Source organism: Stegodyphus dumicola, chromosome 4, assembly GCF_044657685.1.
Source record: "Stegodyphus dumicola isolate Sdum_Otavi_A_Nest chromosome 4, ASM4465768v1".
NCBI classification, from domain to species: domain Eukaryota; kingdom Metazoa; phylum Arthropoda; class Arachnida; order Araneae; family Eresidae; genus Stegodyphus; species Stegodyphus dumicola.
In genome coordinates this window covers 248,106,707-248,129,578 of record NC_140771.1, presented here as the reverse complement: position 1 = coordinate 248,129,578, position 22,872 = coordinate 248,106,707, and the positions used below count along the sequence as shown (strand labels likewise).

Here is a 22,872-nt window from a genome sequence, read left to right as displayed (position 1 = left end):
AATGGTTGATTGAGCAATGTGTAGTGCCTCTGCAATCTCTCGTGTTATGTACCGAGGGTTAGACTTAACCATTGCCTTTATTTTGTCATCAGCAGCCTCCAATGGCCTTCCTGACCGAGGCGTATCATTCACATCAAAATCGCCAGAAAGGAATTTTGAAAACCAGCGCTGGCACTGATGTGTCGTGAGAGCATCGTCTCCATAAACTTTACGCAACTTTTCACAAGCTTGTGTCACATTCTTGCCTTTGCGGGAATAAAAAAGCAAAATATAGCGAAAACCAAAAGTTTTCTCTCCATTTTCAACTCTGTATAAAATCTATCCAACTCGTTCGGATTGAATTTTCTGTTTATTGAATGGGTTAGAAGTGTGACCGTATATCGTATTTCAGTGAGGTGCATGTGCATGGTGCTTCTACTCCAAAAAATGCACTAACAACATCTGTTAGCAAAATACAACATGACTTTTTGAACAACGTTTATCTGTTGTGCTAATTAGGCTTTGTTGATCTGCTTTATTATTGAGTGTACAGTTTAATGTACAGTTTTATTATGTTTTAAAAACAGTGATGTATTTCTGTTTGTTGAAATCCTGTTCATGTTTTGCCTTGGAAGTTCTCAATAAAATAAAATATTTAATGTTTCATGGAAACCCTTTTTAATGGTCCCTATGTTAAATTTGTGTTGCTAAAAAATAGTTATTTAAAGCATGTGCATTTATAGTGAAAAGTGAATTTAAGCATTTTATTAGTTTTTAGTATTATTTTACATGAGCTTTAAGTAAAATGCTTTAATCTATATATAGTTGCAAATTATACATATTTGTGCAGATCTGAAAAATTTAGAGCTATCAGTATCAGAAAATCACAATTTTTTAAAAATGAATAAGCATATGCTAGATTTTTGTCATTAGTTTATGGAAGCATTGCTAGAGATGTAGCTATACAGAGTAGATGTAAAAATAATCCCCTCTCGCTACCTTTGTATCTTGATTTCTTTTTAATAGAAGAGTTATAGATACATAGACACAAACTGTGAAGTAGTTTACCTAGTAAAATTTAAAACCATTTAATGTACCTAGTGCTAATAGGTTTACTGATAACCAAACTTTAATATTTTAAAACAAAAATTAACTCCCAATTTATCTCAAAGCATTTAAAATTCTTTTTTTTTTTTTATCTTCCCATGTATCTCAAAGCATTTCTCAGAAAGTTTAAATGCAAGATTTATTACACTTTCATGCAAATGATGTATCAGGAATATTGAAAATACATTGGGAATCATTAAAGAGTTATCATAGTCATCAATGATATAGTTTTCTTAAACTCTTGAATATAAGGAAAATTTCTTCTGTAACACCATTTCCATACAGATTTTATCTGTTAATAGAATTGATTATGCAACATAAAGTTATTGCTGTTTCATTTCATTTTACTACTGATTAAATTAACCATATCTCTTACTATCTTTATTCAAATGATAGTAAAGGTTTTTTAATAAAAATATGCATATTGGGGTCTTATTTGATGTAGCTGAAAGCTTCATCTATGTTTCTATTTATGAACCAAAAAAGTATGCCAGCTTTGAAATTTAGTAGGAAGGCTGTAATTGTCTATACACAATTGAAAAATTATATTTATGATTTGTAATTTTTTGGAGTGAAATAATGATGACAATGATGAAATGCAGGTTATCTAAATATTGTGCATTTGTTTATAATTCCATTTTAATAGCTTATATATATAATTGATGCAATTTTTCCATATGATGTGATTCTTAGTTTATAAGAATATTTTTTGTGAGGAAGGAAAAATACTACAAAGTGTATCTACAGTAATTTATGATAGTATAATCTAATTTGCATGATAAATTATAAAAGCAGGCTACTTTTCTTTTTCATAATTTAAAAATTAATCATAAATATGAGATCAGTTTAAATGGTTGTAACAAAAATGATAAATAGTTATGTAATTTAGATTTACATTTTCAGCACTGCTGCGATTTAGTTATCAGAGTTTTATCATTAGTAATTTCTTGATATTAATATAATTTCACTAATTATTTTTCAGTTTTGATTTTTATTATCTGAAATAAACAAAATTGTTAACTTTGAACAATTTATTGATATCTTATCATTAGTTGCTTATTTAATCTATCTTTTAACAAAGTAATTAATATAAAATTTTAAAATATTGATGTAGATCCTTGCAATCTCACTGGCTCTGGAAAATCTCAAGATAAAGATCGATTGTTTCTCTAAAGCAGTTATTCTAGTCGATTCCAAAGCAGGCATCCAGGCTGTAGTTATAAATCATAACACAGATACCCAGATTATCTCAGAAATGAAACAAACCTTGAACATCCTTTATAAGCACAACAAAACAATTGTTTTGTAATGGGTCGCTTCACATGTAGGTATCTTCACAGCAAACCACTTCCTTCAGAGTCACTTAAAAAGCATATTTTTGAGAAATTAATGCATACTCTTAAATCTGACCAGGCAGCAAATTCGACAGGCAAATCCTGAGCTAACATTCAAGACACATGGAAAAAGTTTTGTCAAAAAACCTCATAAAGAGGCTATGACAAACTTCAGACTGCAAACAAGTCATAATTGCATGGCAGATCATCTTAATAAAATTGGCATTCTTCCATCTAGTATGTGCCAAATTTGCAATTCGGGCATCATGAATGCAGAGCGTCTTTTTATATGCCCAGAACTAGATAAAGAGTCTCAGAAATGTGGTGAGATAAGTCAACTATATTGGAATGCTTTCGTGAGCTTTCATGAACTCCTTGTAAAGACTACATCTCTTATGTTTTTTTCCTTGTTTAAATTTTTACTTTTGTTCCCATGTTTTCATTTATTCTTATTCTTACTTTGTAAATGTTTTTTTTTTATTATTATTTATCATTGTTTTTGTGCGATACTTGAGCTGTTTTATATGTTTGGATTGATCTTTCCAATAAAGCAGAGGCGTAGCTAAGGTTTTAAGCGCCCGAGGACAAGTAAAGATTTTACGCCCCTTTCTGTGTTCCCAAAATGGAAAACATTTCATTCTAAAATTTGTAGCATCAATTTGTCACTTTGGATGCAGCGCCCGGGGGCAGATGTCCCCCCTTGCCCCACCCTATCTATGCCACTGCAATAAAGCCATATGTAACAATAACAAATTGTAGAATACAGTCAAAAGTCGTTAATTCGGACACCCATAATCCGGACCTCAAAGCTACAAACTTTCTGCGCATGCGTCGCGTTAAAGGCTGCGAATATCCGTGTGCGCGTGCGCAAAAAACGTTTACGAATGCGCGTTTAATGTATAACGGATGGTATAACCTAAGCTAAAATGATCTAATTCAGTTAATGTTGCAGATTGCGTTGTTCCTTAATCTTCAAATTGGATTCGGCTTATTATTTTTTGCAGACTGTTAGAGCAATTTTATAAAAGTAAGCTTGAACTTTCGATTATGTCAAATAGAATTTCTGATATATATTTACTAATACGTAAAGGATCTACAAAGCAAAAGTATGTTTCAAAGTCTATTAAACAAAAAATGGAATTGCTGCAAAAAATGGATAAAGGCATATCCTTTGTTTATCTAAACTTTAACATTTGTTTATCTAAACTTTGTTTATCTTTAACGCCGCAGCAGCGCGCAATGAATTGGAAGTTGATCTGTCAGCACTATCCTTATCTTCAGGGCAGATATTTTTATTTTATTTGGCTTATAATTCCTTACTAAATGTAGTATTTCATCTCGATGTACTCCGTCTTTGATATGATTTAAATCAAATTCCTCATCATTATAATTTGCTTCCGATAGCAAAGAAAGTGACAGAGGTTATTGAAAATGAAAAATTTTGATTGACAAATTAGTCGGTATTCTGGACACAGCAATTATAGGACTTAAACAGCGGAACTTTGTAACTGATCAAGAAATTATGTCTGTTTATAGAATTAAAGAAAACAATTTACATTGAAAGAGATGTTTAATAAAGTAAACAAATAAATATTAAGCTTTTTAAATTTTGATACCCTTTAGATCATAACTGCTCTTTATTTCATAAATTACGGTTTCATATTTTTAATTTTATATTTTCTGCATGCCATCTTAGCAGATTTAAACTGATGATCTATAATCCAGAAAAATCGGTAATCCGGAATCGCCGAAGTCCCGACGAGTCCGGATTAACGACTTTTGACTGTATGTTCTTTCTTAAAGGTGGTGGTAAAGTAGAACGTTTGAAGTCTACTGTATCAACTGATCACAGCACAAGTGATACCTCACAACAGGTTGGCTTTATGTATCAAGCTACTAGGCGTAGTGAACATTCTGGTTTGAATCAACCTGAACAACCATCTGAGACAAAAGAAAATCCACCAGGTACTGTATACTGCAAAATTCATCTTCCATTTATTGATAAGTTGTAAGATCAGCAGACAGATAATTATTTGCTGATGTAAGTCTTAATAGTGAACTCATTTATTTTCCTTTTGTGATGTTGTTATAATAATTTAATGCCATTTCGTGTAAAAGTTTTAAAAAAGCAAAAATGACGGTGGTGGCGAATTTTTACTACTTTTACTGTTCTTTAAGTTCAGTTGACTTTTTTAATGAATTATAAATAATGCATTGAGCTTATTCTGTTACTGAAATTAAATTAATTATTTTAGCTCTATTATAGTGATAAGAGCAAATTAGCATGTGTGTTTTTGTTTAATGTGAAAAAAAAAAAAAATCTTTTAAATTAATTTTAGATTGCATTAACAAAACAAGCCATAAAATTAGCAATCATAATTATAGTTTTTGCTTTGATATGTTATTGTGCGTGAAATTTTTAATGCTTCTATTTATTCAATGTTCTTTTTATAAAAAAGTGCATTTTATTTTGGTTTTTTAAGTATTTACTACAAAAGGTGAAGTATGATGTAACTAGTTTTATGTTCATATGACTTCAGAATATGTTATGTATATACTAATGCAGTGGTCTCAAACCCAAATTGCATGCAGGCCTAATACACAATCTAAAAGTAACTTATGGACCCCCTTTTTTTTAAAACAAAATAAATATTTTCTTTAATGAAGTTTTTAAATTAAATTTTAAAATTTATTAAATATATAACAAAATGTGCATAAACAATACCAATAGCAATATAAAAGAAAAAAATGGAATGCATATTAATTTTCTGATGGAAATCTAAAGGTAATTCAAACATACTGAGCTCTAAGTATTAATTTTTTATGTTGAGATTTATTTCAAGTAATTCCAGAATGTTGAATTAGCCATTGAATAACTTGGACTGCACATGAACAAATTATGAGAACTGTAGGATGAAACTTGAAAATAAATAATACCGTATTCTCTTTTATTTTTTCCTTAATTATTGATTAATTTATTAATTTTTTCTCAATTCTTATTAAACAACTGATGGTGTTTGTCTTTTGACAAGTACAAAAAAAGGTTAATCAAATCTGTATCTTTGAATACGATTTTTATTACAAAATTTTTCTGAGGTGTTACTCACATTCATTTTTAATGGCAATTCAAACTCAGTAGTTGAAAATAAATATATTTGCCTTCATCTGAAATAAAATATTTTTATCTTCCATATACCTGTGTGTGTTGCCATTCAACAAAGTATAAGTTATTTAATTTTTCTTTCAAATTTTATATATAATAATTCAGCCTGTCTGTCCTTGATTAATAAACAGGAATGTAAAAGCAATAAACACAGTTCTGCATTTCTGTTATTATGAATTAGTAGCAGGACCTTTGAAGTGATACTCATTAAACTCGTCGTATCACTACATATATCTTTTTTACAATAAGGATTGCGAGCGGTAAGATGCTGAACGCTCGTAGTTCGGTCTGAGGTTCGAATCCCACGAACGGGCTGGCTGCATGGGCGTTTTCATGGTTTTCCCCATGTGTAACGTGTATACGAGCCAGTTTCCCTTAGTAAGTCCTCCACAAAGGCATCCCTCCCTTTAGGCAGATGGCCCTCGTGTGCTTTGCCATAATTGAATAATCCAATCCATACAATAAGGATTGCATTTTTTTAGGTAGCTGGCCATGCGGAAGGTTAGTAACTAATATTTAAAATATGCAGTTTATACTTTTGCATTCATTATATATGTGTGTGTGACAGAGAGAGAAAGAAAGAAAATCTGTAGTAGTTGACTGGGAATGGCAGACATGCTGGCAACATATTACTATGTGGGTACTTACGTATTAATGCCACTACAGCTGCAGATTTGGTGGTTTTTAAGTGCCACCAATCTACACCTAAAATTTTTGTGACAAATCATAAGTTAAAACACTTGATTTAAAATCAAAGTAGTCAATCGGATTTCGGTGGAAAATGGGCTGATATAGTGTTTAACATAGATTCAAAACAGTCTCTATTTTCTTTGACCTGACACTGTCACCATATGAACTCTTCTAAATAATGTCTCGCTGTTCCCCTATATTTCTTGTTCCTCCATTTAGCACTGCTCCACATTCTCTCAACTGTTTGTGTATGAACTCCTGTATCAGGATCAATAAAATTGTATTTATGATTAACTTTAGCATGTAGGAATCCTTCTTTTTCTATTCTATTTGTTTGGTATCATGAACCACCATCCTATCAGAATCAGACTTTGCTAAAAAAATAACTATATTTCTAATTAAATGTTAAGGTACGGAACAAAACTGACTGCAATTATTAATACAGGTAGCCAGGTTAATGTAATTTCTGGAAATATTTTTAAATGCATTGATAATTTTGAAACAATTGAAAATGAACCCTCAAAGAAAGAATGTAATTAAATTAATTAAATTATCGTATGAAGTTGGAAGAGTAAGTAGAAATGTGATATTTTATGCTGTTAACTCTGATTTGAGTTATTTATTATCTTCATCTTGTGTTCCCTTATTTAAACTGCACTTGAATTTTGCTGATTATGACGTGTCAATTTAAGAGAAATATAAATAAGAATGTATGAGTAAATAATCCTCTTTAGAATAATTTCTTTTATAAAAGAAATTACAAAAAGGGGAAATTACAAAGAGTACTACTCAAAATGAAAAAATTATGCTAACCATGTTTTAAATAATGAATTTGAAAATCTTTGTGTAGATAATGAGTTGGAAGAATGATCAAATATATCTCATATATTTGCAAAAAGTAAATATGGTGTAGATTTTATGAATATTAAGCCGACTTGCTTAATATTCATAAAATCTACACCATATTTACTTTGGCGTATTATTATTATCTACACCATATTATTATTATCTACACCATATTTACTTTGGTGTAGATTTATATACACCATATTTACTACATATGTATATTTATATATGTAGTAAATACATATGTAATATACATATGTATTTACTTATTTAAAGTAAATATGGTGTATATATTTATATACACCATATTTACTTTGGTGTACTTTGTAGATACTTTGGTGCGTATTATTATTATCTACACCATATTTACTTTGGCGTATTAATCTACACCATATTTACTTACTTACTACACTATATTTATTTATAAATCTACACCATATTTACTTTACACTACCTATACAGTGGCGTAACTAGAACTCTTGGGCCCCTATGCAAACAAATTTTCCTGGGCCCCTTTCCCTATAAATTTAATGTGCTTAAAAATAAATTAAAAAAAAAAAAAAAATGCAAAAATTAAAAAAAATCAATGATTCCAGGAGCCAATGTTTTCATGATGATTTTTAGCACATCTGGATTAATTGTTAAAAAATAAAAGCACGTTCTTAGGGAACCAGTTGAAAGATACATAACGTGAAGAAAGAATAAAAAGGAAAATAATTTCCCTTGACCAGCTGGTTAAATGAAAATATGCTTTAGTCTGGGTATTTGACGTCAGATGATTTTAATTCAGTTAATTAAGACTTTTTGTGTGAGTGCGAGAGACAGATTTTTCTCTCCTTTCATTGAGATGCATACTGATAATAAATGAATAAGTCTATATAAAAAAAAGGAACATGTCGACGTAGGATGCATTAAGAAAAGGAAGAAAATATGTCTACTGATTATTCGATTATAATGCGAATTATACAGAAACAAATTAATACATAAAATAAATACTTTATTATAAATAGTTACAATTAATTTCCACTTCCACCGCTTTTTGATTTGGGATTGCAAAAGGAGAAACCTTTCCTTTAGGGGGTCGCCTTTAATAATTTTCAGGTTTGAGACTAAAGAATACAAAGAAACTTTTCCTATTTTCCGCTCACTGCTATCTTTAAGCTGGGGTAGGTCATGAAGTTATTATTTCATAGTCGAATGCTGGAATTTTAACTTTTGCAAACACTTGAATTTAGCTGTTTCAGGTGCTTCGAAGGTCCTCCTATCTATGTCATACAGAGAATTGTGTCATTGCACCAAATAGGTAGGGGGCCCTTAAAAACTTAAAAGAAAACGAATTCTATTATCTATGTATACTTAAGGATTCTAAAGCTAAAAGTAAAAATGAGTCAAATGAAGGCTATTCCTCAACTATATTAATATTAACAATCGTGCAAAAGGGGTTTAACACAAAATCAAAACATATCAAAATTAAAATAAGAATTTATAGTAGTACAAATTCTAAAAATAAAAATGAAAAGCAAAAGGGGAAAAAATACAAGATAAAAAAAAAATATATTAATTAATCTTTTATTGAAATTCTAATTTCGAACTAATCAAGGGAAAATGAATTAAAGCTATGTAATGGAATCCGTCTTCTTTTAAGTTTAAACATGTAAATGTAGTTCAGCAGGACATTTAAGGGCCCCTATGCGATGGCATTTCTTGCATACTCTTATTTACGCCACTGCACCCATATAAAACATCCCCTAAAAGATAATACTGAAATTAAAAAACAAATAGACGAATTCTTGCATGCAGGTAGTATAAAATCATCATTTAGCCATTATGCTGCTCCTGTAACTCTACAAAAGAGATGAAAATGCAAAAGCTAGATCATGCACTAATTATAGAAAACAAGCAAATTACTAAAACAGATTCAGAACCTATACCTAGAACAGATGTACGCCCACCAGTGGCCAAGCGGTAAAGTCGCTGAACACTGGTAGTTCGGTTCGAGGTTCAAATCCCGCAAACGTCTGACTGCATGGACATTTTTGTGGTTTTTCCCATGTGTAACGTGTATACAAGTCAGTTTCCCTTAGAAAGTATTCTATGAAGGCATCCCTCCCCTTAGGCAGATAATCATAGTGTGCTTTGCCATAATTAAATAAACCCAACCAAAAACTAGAACAGATATAGTATTAGATCAATTAATAAGTGCAAAATTGTTTTCTATGTTAGACCTAGCATCTGGTTATTGGCATATCAAGATAAATGAAGAAGATGCTGAGAAATTAGCATTTACAACCAGTTTTGGCCTTTATGAATTTAATATAGATTACCTTTTAGTTGGAAAAATTCGCTAGCTGTTTTTCCAGAGAGCTCTTAGACAAATTTTAAATAAATATTAATTTCAGTTTGCTGTAAATTATTTTGATGACATAATAGTATTTTCTCAAAATTTTGAAGAACATTTAGAGCATCTTAATTGAGATATGTGAAACAGAAAATATAGAATTAAGGCAGTCAAAGTGCCATTTTGCTAAAGAAAAAATAAATGTTCTGTGATATGAAGTTCAAGCAGGGAAATATCAACCCAGTAATGCAAAGTTATTAAAAAGTTACAACCCCCTAAAAATGTTAAAGAATTACAAAGATTTGTTGGAAATATTAATGTCTGTTTAACACATTTACTCAAAAAAGATACTATTTATAAATGGATGCTTGAATGCCAATTAGCCTTTCAAAATTTAAGATGCTTTAATTTTCAGACTTATTTTAATTTCATCTAAAATATCCCTGTCTTGCATTTGTATATGCATCTAAAGAAGCTGTTGATGCAATTCTAAACTTTTCTAATCCTATGCTCATCTTTGGCATTTCTGCCAATAGTCATTCAAAATTTGTTGTGAACATTCCTCTAAGCCCAGAGATGAGGAGAAGAAAAACTCTTCTCTTCAACATTATGTAATTTAGATATCATACTAGAATAATGAAGAAAAATATTACCTAAAATAAAAGCTTGAGTTTTTATTTGGGGGGGGGGTGCATGTGTAAATATGGAATTAATGTTCATTATTCACTAAAGCTTTAAAGCTTCAGCTTTAGCACTGTGATTCTCAAGTATCCAGAGTATGGCACTTGTCCTAGTTAAATACCATGCTATTAGAATTAAGCGAAGGAAAACTTGATCGTTCTGTTAAGTTAGAATGTTTTTGTTCCATGTAAAACTGAATCCATGAATGAATCAGATGCCTTGTTATTAAATTAGTTTATGTAATTGATTAATTGTTTCCAAATAAATTGTATTCTGTTTTCATATTTATTAATTGTATTTGTAATTATAAAATTACATGCCTATTTGAATTTTTTTATTGTTCAAGTTTTGTTTTACTCATATGTAAGATTAACTATATTTTATTGTATCAATATGCAATTATAAGGGCAAAATTTTAAATTTATTGTCAGTATTAATAGCATTTTTCATTTTTATAATGCTTTATATGTTTATTTTATAGAAAGTTCTTCCAGGGATAGTCCATTATCTCCAGAGACACAAGTTGCACTAAGCCAGACAATTATTGGCAAACACCATAAGGGGCTAAGTATTAAATTTAACCCTAAGGGTGGTAGTCGTCAAGTTCTAAGGCATTTGCTGCGCCGAAGTAGTTACCCTTATCCAGAGGATACCAATTGTTCTGAAGGTATTTTTTTTTTTTTAATTAGGTTATGTTACAGAAATATTTAAGTAAAAGGCAAAGGCTTCTAAGAACTAATTTATCACAAATTTATTCACCTTAAATTTAAAAAAATATATGCAATATGATATACCCTACAAAAGATCAGATTCGCATTTTTAAAACTATAGCATATAATCTGTTTCAACTTCACAAATGGCCTGGCTCTTTTGTCAGCTTAACAGTATTCCATTTCATCTCCTTTCCATGCCTCATAGAAAAGTATGAAACTGGGAATTACTCTACTGATGAGGCAGCAGCTGCCTCATCAGTAGGGTTCAAGAAAAAGAATGCTGTTCCTAGAACTCCATATTGCAGGACAAAGTATGAAATCCAGACACCCAGTATCTGGAATGACTTCATATTCAGACCTTCTGACCACCATTTTTTAATTTTTATTTTAGAAATTTTTTGCAGGAAGAGGAGTAAGAATTAGATTATGAGAGTAGTGTACATATGCTTAATGCTTCACGCATGCATAGTAGGTATTTTTTTCATAATGAAAGACGTGGAGGGGTGTGATTCTTAATTTCAGTGTAGCAGTAAATAAAACACTTCCATGTTGAAGAAACTCGGTCATTTACAGTCAAAAGTCTTTAATCCGGACTCGTCGGGACTTCGGCGATTCTGGATTATAGATCATCAGTTTAAATCTGGTAAGATGGCATGCAGAAATTATAAAATTAAAAATATGAAACCATAATTTATGAAATAAAGAGCAATTATGATCTAAAGGGTATCAAAATTTACCAAAAAAAAAAAAAAGGGCTTAATATTTATTTGTTTACTTAATTAAGCATTTCTTTCAACGCGCGCATGCGTAAAGCATACATTATGCATAGTCAAAATTAGAAAATTGCAATCAGAAAACTATTTGATGTGTATTCATGATATTTATAATGATGAGGAATTTGATTTAAATCATATCAAAGACGGAGTACATCGAGATAAAATACTACATTTAGTAAGGAATTATAAGCCGAATAAAATAAAAACATCTGCCCTGAAGATAAGGATAGTGCTGCCAGATCAACTTCCAGTTCATTGCGCACTGCGTCGTTCCCCCCCCCCCTCGCAGAGCAGCATGAAATTGATAAACATATTTCGGAATGGTTAGAGAATCAAAGGATATGCATTTATCCATTTTTGCAGCAATTCCACTTTTTGTTTGATGGACATCAAAACATGCTTTCACTTTGTAGATCCTTTGGTGGCTCCAGAATCAGATTAATTGCAGTTAATGTTGCAGATTGCATTAACCCTCCGGTTAACGCAATCTGCAACATTAACTGAAATAGATAATTTTAGCTTAGCTTATACCGTCCGTTATACATTAAACGTGCATGCATAAACGTATTATGTGCGTGCATAAAAGTATTATGCGCATGCGTTGTTGCATGCGCAGAAAGTTTGTAGCTTTGAGGTCCAGATTAAAGACTTTTGACTGTATTAGTATAAATTTGTATGATCAGTAATTTGGCTTTGTAATGGACTTATTGCTTGCATAAGTCTCAAACCAAAACATTCTATCAATGATTTAACATTTATTGTATATCACATAATCTCGCCAAACAGTTGAATAATTTTTTTATTATTTTTTGCTTTCATCACCGCATGACTATCAACTCACAGCAACTTCAGATATGACCAGCACAGCAATGCCTAAAACACTTTTTTGTTTCTAACATCAGCAGGGTTTGTAGCGGTCCGTACAAGTGCTTATAAGTCCTTATATTTGAAAATAAAATATAAAGGCCCTTATAGGTGCTTACTTTTTCTTTAAAACCTTTATTTTTTGTTTTTAGTGCTTATTTTTTGCTTTTAGTGCTTTTTTTTAATCCTTTTTTTTTTTAATGAACGCATTTTTTTTCCCGTACCAAAGCCGAAACTAAATAAACAACTTTTCTTCCTTATATGTAATGTCAGATGGTGAATCATACTCCTGGAAATTGCTTTCCACCCTTTCTCTGCATTACCGTAACCTATGGTGTGCGCGAGAGTACAGACAGGTGCACGTCGTTCTACTGGTTGCGAAAATTGTAGAAAATTCCGGTACATTCGGTATTCTTTTCCGCCCACCCAAATACTACACACGTTTGAATTTCTATCAAGATTTTAATAATTTGCATTCTCGTTCCGCGTGCTCAGTTCATATTCGTGTTTATTATGATCGTTATGCTTATATTATGAGTATATGCATGAATATTTATAATAATATAGTTGCAGTAATTGCTGAAGTATAGATAAACTTCCAAAAATGGGCGTGTTTTTACACAGATTAGCTTTCTAGGGAATAATATTCGCAATGCTTAAATAAAAGAAAAGTAATCGAATAGGCAAAATAATTTCTATCTCTTTTTTTTGGGGGGGGCAATACATTATACAGTACGGAAGTTGGGAGGTTCTCCCCTTTCTGCGCAAAATCTCTAATATTGAAGCAGCGTTTTTTTTTTTTTTTTTTTTTTTTTTTTTTTTTTTTTTGTTTGTTTTTGTGCGTGCGTGCATGTGTGTGTGTGTGTCAGTCCAATCTGGATTGAATAGGACTAAAAGTTTTTGCGGTTTACCCAACCTAAGTGAAGATTAAATCAGTTCCGGAAATTTAACGCTGTCTGTTGAAAATTAGAATCAGAAACACCCCAGATTAGTAAGTCTCTTTCTTTTCCTTTATTTGGTTCTTTATTCTTCGAATACCGGCAGCTGTTGATTTCGATTGCGTAGTATCACATGTGGAAGAATTATGCCACATGTATTGCGCAATAACGTTTGCGGTATTTTGCAGAGATAATTAATTTTGATGTTCAGTCGGAGATTTATTTATGAACACTTAAAAGAGTTTTACTGTGCTTTCTAAAGTTCCGTTGGTCTATTTTTATATGATGCATATATCGAAATGTCAAAATCATTTATTTAGCCGAGAAATCTAAAGAACGGCTACAATCTCCCCCACTCCTCTTTTTCCAGTTACTATCTGGAATATTCGGCAATTTACGAGTATGCAGGTTAGTTAAGCTTTTACTGTTAAAGGAGACTGCATGAAGCAATTTCCCGTCTTCTGATTTCAGAAGTGTGCCTCTTTTTTACTTAAATTACTTTGCTTGGAATGTATGTTAAGGGAAAACTGTTATGCAATGAAAATTTATAAAATGTTCAGAATTTTGATTTAAATTATTTAAATATTAGTATGACTGGAAAAATAAATTGTATTTATTATTAGGTGCCATATGAATACAATTAATATGGCTTATTATTATTTATTTTCTATATTTTGAACTGAAATTTCATCATTAAATCTTGTAATATAGTTTAGTTCTGCATAGTTTTTTCCCCCTCTCATTGTAAACTAATTCTGTAAATTGAACTGTCATTTAAAATTTAAAAAAAAAAGTTAATTGTTTTCCATGGTTGAGGTAATGCTCATTTTCTTAATAAATATAGCATTGCTCATATTTTAAATTACAAGTCTAATTTTTCTTTTAAGGTTATGCAGTTGTGTATAATGTAATTAGACAGGTGCTATATTTTTCCTTAAAATGTGCTTGAAAAGTGCTTATAGGTGCTTATTTTTTTAACTAAAATGTGGCTACGAACCCTGATCAGGAATTGAATTCCAAACAGCATGGTAACCTTTTATGCTGACTGTCAGCACATATGTGAGGAATAGATGTAAATATAATAAATAATAAATATAATCCAAATTTAATTTGCTCAGCGAGTGATAAGAGCAAGATAAATTTTAGTAGAACAATATATCTTTAGCCTCCAGTTTCATAAATTTCCTATAGTGTACCTAAGATTAATGATGATAGTCATAAATTTGAAGGTTTTTTGGATACTGCAAACAAAAAGCAAAACTTTCCAATCAGTGGAATTTGTAGAGGAAGAGGTTGCAAGAAAGGTGATATAATAGAAGTATTTCAATGCAATGACAATGCCCCAGTTAATCAACTAATGTATAGTGAAATCTGTAATATGCTTCCAAATCCAGAAAATTTCTCTCTGAATAGTGAACAAAGTAAGAGAGATTGTTGAGAATGGAAACAAATCATTTGACAATTTAGTAGGAATTCTGAACATAGTAAGCACACGACTTTTTAACTGTACCAAAAGTTATGTCTGTCTATAAAATTCAAGAGAAAGTATTAGCACAAAAAATGAATTAGTGTAAATGCTCACTTTGAAAGAAATGTTTAATAAAGCAAATATATAAACAATGGTCTTTTCTTTTATAAAAAAAGAAAAACATTTTTTTTTTATTCTCTTAAGGTCATAAATGTTTTATTATATCATAAACAACTATTTCAGTATTTAATTTTATAATTTCCTTATGCCATATTACTAGACTTAAAGTGATGTTCTAAAATCTGGAACCAACAAAATACCAACAAGTCCATATCTCGGACATTTATATTAACTGTATCTTGTCAGAAACAGAACAATAAAATTCACCCATACAGTCAAAGCAATAAAACATTAATCTGAATTATGCAGGGAATAGTTGAAGTTAGTGTCAAGGTTACTGTGGAAAATATTGTAATGAAGTAATTATAATTAATGAATTTCCACTTTTGTACATTTTGCAATTTTTTAACCTTTTTCTTTGTGAATTACTCTTTTCATATACTCCAGATATGCATAAAAAACTTTTCTTTTAATCAATAGTTTAATAATTTCAGAAATTAGTAATTTTAATAAATTCCATTAGAATCTATGCTTTTTGAAAGGAAACTGTACTATTGGGAAAAAAGTTTAGCTTCTCTTTATTGGATGGATTTAATAGTTAGTCAGGCATTCTAATTTTTGTAATTCTGATAATTATGCAATTCATTCATGATGTCATTTTGAACTATTGCTAGTTATAATTAAATCTATATTTTAAGTTCAGTAGAAACTTCCTTTACATGATTTTATGAAGTTGAATTACTTGTTGCTGGTTTGAAATGAAATTTATGATCTGCTTACTACTTTTTAGAGGGCTTGAGTGGAAAACTACCAGCTGTATCAGAACCTAGACTATGGAGGAAAAGCACCTTTCACATTAAAAGGGGTGGGAGTAGAAAAAGCAGAGTCAACAGTGGCAGTAGCCTCACGTCGATGGGGACGGCCAGGCAAACAGAAGAGCAAGACTCACAAGGAGATCAAAGTAATAGCTTTTTTAAATCTATTGATTAAGGCTTTTGGATATTTTTCTTTCAACTTATTATTTATGCAGCATATAAATATTACATTCATGGTTCTAATTTTGTAATTTATATATTTTTTAATCATCTAGGATTTAAATCTAGGAATCCAAATAATCCTTTTTTAGTCCAAAGGAATTTGAATCCCGAAGGACTATTAGTTTCGTTTTGGCATTTTGCGTCGGACTCATAAATGTCGGTTCACTTTTCAAACTGTTGCCACAAAATGTTAGAGTCCTGCATTATATTTGAAGAAATTAAATAATGAAAAATCTGCATAAATGTATGTATATTTCTAGTATTGTGATAAAACAACGGTACATAAAGTCATCGAATTTTGAATAACGTAATCCTCCAACGAATATGAGCATGTGGAAGACCAAATTTGAAATTTGTTTTATGATCGATTTCCTATTTTTTAAAACTTTGACGAATTTTTGATTAACAAACTCAAGGATTTCAAAGCGAGCAATGGCAACGTTGTGCAGAAAAAACATTTTTATCTCCAGCGCGTGAGTCTCTGTATCGGAAATTCTAAAAATAGGCTCGTTTTAAAACTGTTTTGCGATATTGCTGTTGCACTGGATCTTGTGGTTTAAGTGCGAGGAACATGATATTTAATAAAGAAAGGTAACACACAAAATGTTAAAAAATGCCCCTTTGGACGTAATTTAAAATCTGAAACATTTCAGATTTTTTTTTTATTTATTTATTTATTTGTTTATTTATTTAAATGGCTGCATTTTTATGGTAAAATGATAAAAGAAAAGTGTGCTAATCTCTTAAAAATAGTGCTATAATAGTAAATTTATGAAAATGTGTTTGTTAATGAGATGTTTAGTAATTCTCATATGCAAAACAGTAGTTTTAATTTATGGTGTATTGTCATTTAAATAGTTTAATTCAAATTGCAATAATTGATACAAATATAATATTATTATCTGTGTTATTTGTAATAATGAACGGAATTTGAATTTCTGTGTTATCTGTATAAAAATATTGATTTAATATTTATGTGCATTTGTTGTACACTGTACATAATGCTTTTAAGAAAATTATCTGTATTTGTATGCTTAAGTTTTTAATAGTGTGCATGATTAGAAATTTTTAAAATTCTAAAATTTAAATATATTTCAAAGAATTTTGGTTGTTGTGAAAGAAGGTTTTGCTCAGTGTATCGTATGTAACTCTCTTCAGTGTCTCTCTGTAGGTCTACCATATCAAATGTGATATGGCAGTGAAGTGTATAAGTTAACTGCCATTTTTGATGTGATGAAATAGATGCTTTTATTTGAAATTTTAGAATGAATAAATGGTTTTAAAATACATAAAACTTAATTGAATGGAATATTCAACCATGATGTTAGAAACATTAATGTTTTACTGCATGTAGTACTAATCAACGTATTGTTCAGGGTTGCAAATGTTTATCATAGGTTTTTTTCCTAAGCATAGTAATAGTATACTTTTGAACTAAGTTTTCAGTTGCTTTAGTAAAAATAATTGTTTGTATATATAAAATATTTAAATTTAAGCAATATATATGTAAAAATATAAATATTTTGAGCTTGTATAATCTTAATTGCTTAAAGTTCATGCATATACAGTGATTGTCTAAAGTGTTTGGTAGTGGAGGAGCTTCATTCTTCTCAAAAGGATATTAAATATATTCCTTCATTCTCTTGTTTTCTGTTGCAATACAATCAAATATTTATTTTAAGTGTCTCTTTAATATGTGAGTTTCTATAAACCATAATTAATAGACCGTAGCAGAAAATAAGCTTAAAAATTTAATCATATAGCAGCCAAGCAATGCAGATTATTCCCTAAAATGGTAACTGCTGCTTTTATCTATGCTTTTTTTGTCTTAAAAAATGTTTAGCTGGAAATTAATCATTTTACAATTGTATAAGCTTACCAGTTGCTGCCGAGTGGTCAACATTTACACGAGTGGTCTTAGAAGTCAGCATTTCTCTGTCACTCAAGTATGAAATATGGCCCTCAAGTTACTTTGTTTTAATCAGTTAATTTAACCTAACTTGTAGAAGTATATGTTTAATAAAATAAATTGAATATACATATTATAATGGATGGAGTACAGTATTATAAAAAATAAAAATAATAATAATGTCATTAAATTAAATTTTATTTCCAGTTGGTTAGTTTTACTATTTATTTCACTTTGTAGTGGTGGTTTCTGTTTTCCATAAGCATATAGCCATTATATTTTTAAAAAAAATATTGCCACTTGAGAGAAATATTTATCGTAAGCTTCATGCCCAAACAATCTAGTGAAGTAAGTGCATAGCTGTGTTTTGAATAATTAAGTCTTTATTAAAAAATGTACAAGGAGCCATGTAGCATTAATTTACAGTGAAATAATAATATAGCAAATTTCATCTCTACCATCTGTCGCTGAATCTTTATGATAATATAGACTTTTGATGTGAATGATTATATGCATTTTTGCATAATTGTATTTGCTTCTTTTTTCACCAATAGCTGACTCAGTGAGCCAACCTCCCTCTTGCCCAACAAGCCCGGTTGGTGGAGTCCAGTCGCCGGACCCGGATTCGGACCCTCACCCGCCGAGACACCGCCTCCAGCGGCAGAAGGCTCCAAGCCGCAAGACTTTCCGCTACAGAAAATCCCATCGAGGTGCTGGATGGGCAGCTCATACCGAAGCAGATGAGGAAAGTGGAGGTGAATCGATCGCTATGATTCCCACAAAGACTCAGCCTCCTTTGACAGAAGAAGACAATCCAAGTGCTGTGCCTGAAGTTCAGTTTATTCAGAAGCAAAGTGTGAGTATTTCTATTTACTTTAGGCTTAGGATGCATTCCTAGAAAAATAACTAAATTAAACAGTATTAAGGGGAAATTTTTAATCATGTAAATTTCATATTTTAGAAACACCAATATTGAAGCCGTTCGCGTAAAATTCTCTACCTTATTTTGAGCAATTTTGTAACTGTAAATGGGTGTTTGGGATCTGTCATGTCTAGGCCATTTATCTACTCATCATGTGCAGAGTATATCTGTGAATGGCAGTGCTTCAAGGCCGTTAGACTCAGTCATTAAAATATGAGACCACCACTGCCAATTTTACCATGGTTTGACAGAACATGTGATCTCTAGGCCAGACATATGTACCTTCCGTGCTGAAAAGTTAACTGACACACACATTTAAAATGAAGTTTAAAAGAAGATAAAATACTCTCTTTTGATACGCTAAATCAAATTTAAAGTAAAGGTAGGCTTTTGCAGACGATCTGTGTGCTTCGGACCTGGAATGTATGGTTTGATGAATGTCATCTTTTATTGATTTCTGCAAAGTTTTTATACTCAGAATCGAAGTCGAGATATATGGAAGATTAAAGAGAAAGCCTCTGTTGCAACAGAATTGATTTTAAGTACTTTTATAATTTGGTGACTGCTTTTACACTTGGGTTTGATGCTGGTTTGTCCCATTCAATTAATGTGGATGCTTGAAAAAGTATTTCACCACTGATATGCCATTTTCATTGATAAACTGATTGGCAGAAAATTTATATATCTTCTTTATGTTCAATAATTCATACTGATAGTTTCCTAGATGGTGAGCCTATGTATTGAGTTCCTGTAAAGATACAGACACAAAAATGTGAAGAAGATACTAATACAAGATTAATTACAATTCACTCAAGAATTGAATGGGGTAAGCCAAAAACTGAGCAGCTGAAAGATAGCCAAATTAGAGAAGTGGTTTAACCTCTTGACATACAATGACATCTGGGAGACGTCATTCATTTCATGTACCATTGCAGACTTTGACATCTCAGGGACATCAAGAACTGTCTTTAGCGAATGCCGCTTGGTATATTATTAGGTTCTTTATCTTTTTCAGTTGTGCATCGATCCTGTTTTGTTTAGATTATTTAAGATGTTTTCTCCTTCTCAGCAGTACTGATAAACAAAATCGCTTTGTCAAATCAGTAAAGAAAAAAAGCACAATGAAAGTGGTAGTTAGTATAAGCAGTGATCTCGCACACCGAACACCATAGTACATATTTGAATTTAAGAAAAATTATAAATAGTCCTAGCATTAGAAATAGTCCTCCTGGGCATTGCTGTTGTGCATTCATGAAAGTGAAAGCCGTATGGAGAGCCAGCAAAAGGGACCTTCATCCTGGAAGAGGTGTCAATAGTGCAGAAGTCTCAGATTGGTGATAAAGCTGATGTAAAGAATACAGTGTAAATACTCAAGATGCAAAAGAGCTCTAGTAATAGATTAAATTTCTGGAGTTTGGGCAGCAAAGAACATTTGTACTGGCAATGCCCTGCGCATAAAGAACTAAGTAGTGAAAATCATACAAAATAGCAGAAATTAGTAAAAGCAAAAAAACAGCTGTCAGTGTTCACCAATATCGCCATTCAGATTCGGTAATCAGAATATAATTAAATAGATCTTCATGCCACATGATTGTAAATACTTCAGTATTTTGTGAGCAGATATAGCCTAGCAAGTGGAGAAAAACCTTTGTATAGGACTTCATCTTTGCTGCTGTGGACTGGAAGCTGCTTGAGTTGGCTTCTGTGTGGGGTGTTGGCCATATGGTTAAATATCAACTACGATAGTCATACGAGTTCTGTTTGATTAACAGTATATAATATGGAAACAGATTAATGATGACATTTGACAGAACTTTATAAGAGAAAGATAAAATTGTAAAAGCATAACATGAACATATTTAAATTACAGCTGCTCAGGTTAGTGCATATTATTAGTGAGTTGTTATGAATACTGCAGCTCATTGAAAAATTCATTAATGTGACAACTCCTTCTAATGTTGGTTTCAAAAAGAAATGAAATGGCGAAAAAATTTTTAAAGCATTTTATTTTTCATTGTAATATTAAGTATTCATATTATTTACAGTTAATACACAGAACAAAATATGGATCAGTTTCTTTCCTTCAGATCTCAAGTATATTTTTCATTATTTTTGGCATGGTTTTGGCAGTACCAATGTATTCAAATATTGATTTTTTTTATTGACGAATTCAATGGTAGGGGACAAAATAGTCATTCTGCAGCAATCATCATATACAGGGTGTTCCAAAATGATCTTTCCAACTTTGATCATGTGTAAGAGTGAAATGATGATAAATAGAAAGTTGCAGTTTCTGGTATAATGTTCACATACACACATAATATATTGTTTTATAGCAACACCCAGGTGCAGCAGAACTCCCAGATGCACATACCCATGACGTGTGACCATCCAGCAATGGTGCACAAGTTTCAAGAAAACTGGAAGTATCATGAAGAGGATGAGTTTTGGATGTCTGAGCACTAGTGAAGCAGATGTGGGATGGGTGCAAAATCTAACCAAATCATTCTTCATGCGTTTCAACAGCTGCAGCTACCAATGACCACAGTGCACAGGGTGCTACAGAAGTGCCTGAAGCTGCTGCTGCAGCATCTGCTTCAATCTGATGACAAGCTAAAGCACAAAGCATTTGCAGTTGAGATTCTGAATCACATCATTGAGAACCCAGACTTTCTGACAAAGGTGATGTTCTTGGAAAAGTGTGCTTTCATGTGTTTGAGATGATAAACTGACATGTAAATTGTGTTTGGAGACTCCACATAAGTCAGAAAATCATGTGCAACAGTCCAAAGGTAACTGTGTGGTGGGAACATTTTTCTTCGCAGAGGTGTCAATCACCATAAGTGTTTATCTGAACATGCTGGAACAATTTGCATTTCCACATGACTGGTCAAACTTCCTGTACCCCCATTAGAGGCTTAACAGGGATTAGTAAAGCTATTTAATTAAAGAAACACTGATATCTAAAACAAGGCTTAAATCAGGCCCACTAAGCAATGGAACTTTCACCATACTACCTGGAATAACTTTAAATAGAATAAAAAACGAAAATATGAACTTTAAGTCTAGAAGTTGGTGAGATTTACCAGCTGCATCAACAAAAGCACATTATTACATACTCTGGAAAATATAACACATGTTATTTGCATGCATAAAAATATGTTACTTACATATGCAAAGAAATAAAATAACAGAATATTATAAACATTCTAGTTTTCCTTTAAACAAACAGGGAAATTTTAAACACAATCAATATATAAATTCATTTCATTTACAGATACATATTTTATAAAATTTGGCAATTTTAATTTAATCACTGTATTTTTACTTAGATCCTTTAGAGTATTAAATTTAGCAATATGTGGAATAAATCTTAGAACAATATTTTTCATAGAAGAGCATCTAAACAACAGGTGCTCAATATCGACATTACTCATGCCACATGGACAGATTAAAATTTTTTAAATGAAATTTTAATCTGTTTTTTAATTTATTAAGCAATTATATTAAGCAATATAATTAAATAAGCAATATAATTAAATTTTTTAAGCACAATTTTAAACGAAAGCCTATTATAATAAAAGGGAAAGTGTCCATGATTAGTTAAAGCTTGGTTTAAATTTTTGTCACTTAGGCATCTTGTCTCACTTACAGTTGAGATTAAATTATATGTGAATCTTCCTTTAGAATCTGGGTCCTTCCACTTTGCTTGTTATAGAGTCAAACTTTTTCTTTTTAACAAGGATTTCAAACTGTCAAAGGAAGTCTTTACTTCAAAATCAATAATTTGATTTTCAGTGGCAGCCTTTGCCAATTTATCTGCTAACTCGTTACCAATGGTACCAATATGACTCTTCGTCCAAAAGAGTTTAATATATCTAAAAGCGCTAAGAAAAATGCACACAGTGAACTGGAAGTGTTTCCATTCACTGGATTGGTCATGGAGAACCTATTGCATAGCCCCTCAAGATCTCCACACATAATCCC

At 31.2% G+C, this 22,872-nt stretch overlaps 1 protein-coding gene across 2 annotated transcripts in view; it reads left to right on the top strand.

Moving 5' to 3' along the window:
* Positions 1-22,872, top strand: part of unc80 (unc80, NALCN channel complex subunit) — a 249,409-nt gene that overhangs the window by 219,027 nt on the left and 7,510 nt on the right. For both annotated transcript variants that reach the window (XM_085816189.1, XM_085816190.1), the window contains exons 60-63: positions 4,224-4,385; positions 10,620-10,805; positions 15,808-15,978; positions 18,518-18,819. In XM_085816189.1, the coding sequence (XP_085672315.1) occupies positions 4,224-4,385; positions 10,620-10,805; positions 15,808-15,978; positions 18,518-18,819 (821 nt within the window). The remainder of the gene's footprint in view (positions 1-4,223; positions 4,386-10,619; positions 10,806-15,807; positions 15,979-18,517; positions 18,820-22,872) is intronic.